Source organism: Lachnellula hyalina (genome assembly GCF_007821495.1).
Source record: "Lachnellula hyalina strain CBS 185.66 chromosome Unknown contig00124, whole genome shotgun sequence".
Classification (NCBI taxonomy): Eukaryota; Fungi; Ascomycota; class Leotiomycetes; order Helotiales; family Lachnaceae; genus Lachnellula; species Lachnellula hyalina.
This window is the reverse complement of record NW_022157238.1, coordinates 22,639-27,290: the sequence shown is the minus strand read 5'-3', so window position 1 is coordinate 27,290 and position 4,652 is coordinate 22,639. Positions and strand designations below refer to the sequence as shown.

Genomic DNA, 4,652 nt, shown 5'->3' with positions numbered 1-4,652 from the left:
TTGGGTATCAAAGTTGTTATCAAGTACTCCGTATATACCCCGGAATTGTTTGGGTGTACAGGAGTTCTCCATGCAAGATAGAATCTGCTGGATACCTGCTTGCTGCTGAGTACAGAGCACAGCATGTCCGATAAATGACCACAACTTGGTTCAGACAATCCAGTTCCAGAAATTCGGTCCGACCTGTAGTAGCAGAGCTCAGGCCTTTCTTTCATCTGCTGAACGCAGAGTACGCGCGCGTTCGCCATGAAGTGCCTACCGGTGCCTACCGGTACTCGTTATGCCACAGGTCCAAGTCAACGTCCGATGCAGAACGCTGCTGGTGCTGCTTATCAGGGGCACATGTCGCCAAAGCGCAACTGGCCAACAGGAGGTTTAACCCTTTAGGCTCAGCTAAGTAAGGCGTTTCATAGTAGAGATGACATTATCAAACACATGAGCACGCTTTGGCCATACATTTACCAGGATTTGAAAACTCCGCATTTATGCATGTCATCTCTACCTGCATATTCCAAATACCTATAAACCCGGCTCTTTTGCTCGCGATATACAATTACCCCTAGTAATTCCTTACTGTACTTGTCGAAGTCAAGATTAGGCTAATGGAAGTTGACGTCCTGGTGGATATTAAACTTATACAACTCTTATCCGAGCAGCCTATTTGCTACATCCGACAGTACGGTGAAGAGATCTACACGTGTTGAAAAGTATGGCACTGGTTAGTTCAAAGTTCGCTGGTCCAATTGACTCGATTCCTGCTCGAGTACCACGACTCATCGCTGCAATCCATCCGTCCAATCTTTTCCCAAGCATTAACAAATACTCCCATCCCCGCTCGACATGATTCGACGTGGCTACAGTACCTCATTATAGACACAGTACCGCACCGCACAGCAACACCGAGCGATCAGCAAGCCAATGCAAACGGGCCGGCACTTGGTTCCGACCCTACCTTAGGGCACACCCTCGTCTGTTCTGTTGGCTGCGATGCTCTGCGCTGCGCTGCGCTACATAGCTACTTGTAAGGTACCTTGGATATGGATACAACATTACTCCGTACACCACCGGTCTATTGGCAAGGTTGCCACACGGTACGGTCCATCCAGGCACGGGTGCGTGTTGTGCCTCCGTAGGTGGGTGCGTGCGTGCGTGCGCGACACAAGATCATGTACGTTTCCACGCATTGCATATCCAGGTGACCTGACCCAACCCAATCCAAATCCAAATCCACAGCCAGGAGCCAACTCTTCTCCTATAAATCCACAGCTTGGGGACGAGACAAGACCCAGGAACAGGAATGAAACGAAGAGCTTGTCAGCAAGTAGAGGTACTCACGCGCTATCTAGGGTGCGTAAACAGAAACTCTAACTCTCACCACTGCTGGGCCACGCATGGGAAATTCACGGATTTCTCCATCTACTGGGGTACAGTACAGTCCCGAAGAACGGCTCGCTGCATGCAGATAGGTAGATAGATAGACATAGCATTGTAGCACGGAGCTATTGAGTGAACACCAGATGCTGCACTGTTGGTCCGTTTAGTGCTGGGAGGAACGGGTGGGGAGACCCTGTTACCCGGATGCTGGAAGCCGGGCTGCTTCTAGAATGGGAGCGAGAATGAGAATGATATTGAGAATGAGTTGGATGGATGGATGGAGGTTAATGTCGATATCGATATCTGCTAATGCTATTTCCTGCTTGGCGGTGTGAGCGAATGGGGTAAGTGAGTCTGCGGCTTTGTGTGATGGGATGGGATGGGATATGCTGGATGGGGACCGGGTGCATGGTGTACTTCGTGTCGTTGTATCCGTGTCATGAGATAGATCGGCTGTCAAATGACGATGAGGCCCAGTCCAGGATGGGATGTTTTCGCAAGCCTTCGATGCTGTGACTTCAGCTTATAATTCCTATCACTTCGGCACGCATTTTTGAGGAGGTATGCGCAGCGGTGATGAAGGAGGCAGCTTATTAACTACTTCAGCTAGTTAAATTCATGTACTGTATATAAGTATGTAGATGAAGGACTAGATTCTCTAAATATTTATTCTTCTATTAATATTTATACGCCACGGAGATGCTATCCTTGACTCCTTTACTCCATCTAAAGCATGGATATCTAGCCGTTACTATATTTAGATAGTTTAAATTCTCTGACATGACGTTCCAGCCTTGGTATACTTGTGCAAGCGAAATGCTTCAGACATGCTGCCACCCAAGTTCTAACATAATCTGCATCTCATTAACCAAACACTCCAGCCCATTCTCCTCCCCCTCCTCTCCTTTCTCTCTGCCCTGACTCGTCCACTTCTTCACCCTCATCTTGATCACCTGGTTCTCGCTCCAATACCTAGCCCGGCCGAACCCAAACCACCTCGCCCGTCTATTTTCCCACATCCCCGTCCAGCGCTCCCACTTCCTCGGCCACGCACCCCCCTTTACCTCCTCAATCACGCCCTTCATATTCTCGTCCCCGCTGATACTCTCCGGCAGCGGTCCCTGCGGGTTGACCCTCACGTACGTCGATGCGTTGTACGTAACGCGCACATTAGGGTTCATCCACACGCCTTTCTGGTCGCGCAGCTTGTGGTTATCAGAATGAATGAGGCAGCATTCGGAACCTTCCAAGTGCTCGTTTGCAAGAGAGTCTGAGATGCCGCGGAACTTTAATTGAGGGTACGTGTAGAAGGAAGCGGCGGCGAAGGAGACGAGTCCGTTCCAGCAGGATTGCAGGGGGACGGGTTGGAGTGAGAGGAGGGATTGCAGAGAGGGGCGTGAGAGGAAGTATGGGTAGTAGATTGAGCCTGTTTTGAGACCAGATGAATCCCGCAACGCAAATGTATCGTAACTAAGTTGTCAGTAATGTTGTGGTAATCAATTAGAGGTTATAAGGACTTACTATGCATCAGCATTACCCGAGAAATCCATCGCACAAACAGCAGCGTAATCCCCCTCCCTTGTTGAAAGCAAGCTCGCAACATCTTCATTCTACTTGCAGTCAGCACCAGCACCAGCACCAGCACACATCATCACCCTGTTCCAAGCAGCGCCACGTGACTTACCGTAAACACAACATCATTAACCCAAAGCACCTTATCAAATCTCGTCTCGACCTGGAAAAGAGGCTCCATAGCCTGGTTCCTCAACTTGGCTAGATGCGGAATTCGTCTCTTCTCCCACCCCCCGTCCCCAAAACCCTCTCGCCCGGTGTATATCCACCCTTCTCTATCAAACGGGACGTGCTTCGTTCCCTCCATCTGCTCATGCATAGTTTCCCCCAGCACAATCCTATTTTCCACCCCAAGGCCATTAAGAGCCTCTTCCAGATACCTCAAAGCGCCCTTCGTATCATCCAGACTGCCCGACTCCAGAATGGACACAAAGACGTTCTTAGGCCCCAGGAACGAGACGAGGGAGAGCAGAGCGGCGTTCCAGTATAGGCGGAGCATATATTCCGAGTTCCGCTGGATGGAGACGATGAATATCTTTTCTCTGGCTAGGGGTGCGGAGAGTTCTGATGTCCGCTTGGGGCCCGGGGCCGTGCTTGTGTTTAGCAGGAAGTCCAGGAATGTGAGAGTGATGAGGGCAAGCAGAACCAGCCGGGGGCGGAGGGAATGTCTTAGGGAGCGAAGACGGAAGAGCATTGTTCTGTTAGAGGACGCTCGGCCATGTCAAGGGGGACAAGGAGCACTGATCATGACACGTGATGATATTGCGCGAATGAGCGTTGCGACTGTTCAAGGGTAAGGTAGATATGTAGTCGCATAAAGATAGGATAGGATAGGAAAATAGATGAATGTAAAGACGCCAAAGGAGTGTGGTGGGTGAGTGATATAAGGGAAGGTAAGAATCTGGTCAAATGGACGATCTGCTTTGGGCTGAGACGCGAAGTTCGTAATTGACGTAGCCTCGCGCTCCACGGGCAGTGTTCGCTAACAAGAATATATCTATCATAGAGCGATCTTCATACTGCGCCTCCTGAAAGTCACGGCATAGTTTCCGTTTCACGGATATTCTTGAATCCTACTCGTATAGATAGACTAGACATATAAAAATACCAAAAGTCCTAATAGAGAATCGCTAATCATTGGACTACCCCCCTGAACGGTACTTGTATCGTTAGTAAAATCATTTGCCGAAGCGTTTCACCATTAGGTAAGGTAACGACATCGTTACTTCGTACCGTTGACATCTAACTTGCACTACACGCACAACATACACTCTAGCTCTGATCATTGAATAGGTATACATTACTTATTCTTACTTGTGTAGAAAAGAAGTCTTTTGGTTTTTTAAACGACTCATCAGCTGACCTTATCCTAGTTGAAACATTGCATCAACTCTTAAACATCTAGCCGTGTGAATGGCGCAATCCATAGGCGTGGCTCCTCTCACCAACCGACTCGGAGTCGGAGTCGGATGTCTCTTGCTCCCATTCAAGTCCCTCCCCATAATGCAACCTGATTACTATCGTCGATTTACTTTCATGCATGAAGCTGACTGAGATTATGATTGCCAAACCAGCGCATTGGAATAAAGAAGATCGTCATTTTCTTGTGGGTGTGATGTGTGTTGTTGGAAATCGTGATGCTGAACAGCGCAACCTCCTAAGCCGGCTCCGAGGCTAAATCAAGACTCAATGTAAGATTACTGTAT

At 48.9% G+C, this 4,652-nt stretch overlaps 1 protein-coding gene across 1 annotated transcript; it reads right to left on the bottom strand.

Moving 5' to 3' along the window:
• Window positions 1–2,195: 2,195 nt before the first annotated feature.
• Window positions 2,196–3,640, bottom strand: CMT1_1 (Alpha-1,3-mannosyltransferase; the record flags this gene model as incomplete). The annotated part of the gene is made up of 3 exons (XM_031151352.1): window positions 2,196–2,844; window positions 2,896–2,984; window positions 3,059–3,640. The coding sequence occupies 3 exons, from the start codon at window positions 3,638–3,640 to the stop codon at window positions 2,196–2,198; spliced, it is 1,320 nt and encodes a 439-aa protein (XP_031003388.1).
• Between the last annotated feature and the right edge of the window lie 1,012 nt (window positions 3,641–4,652).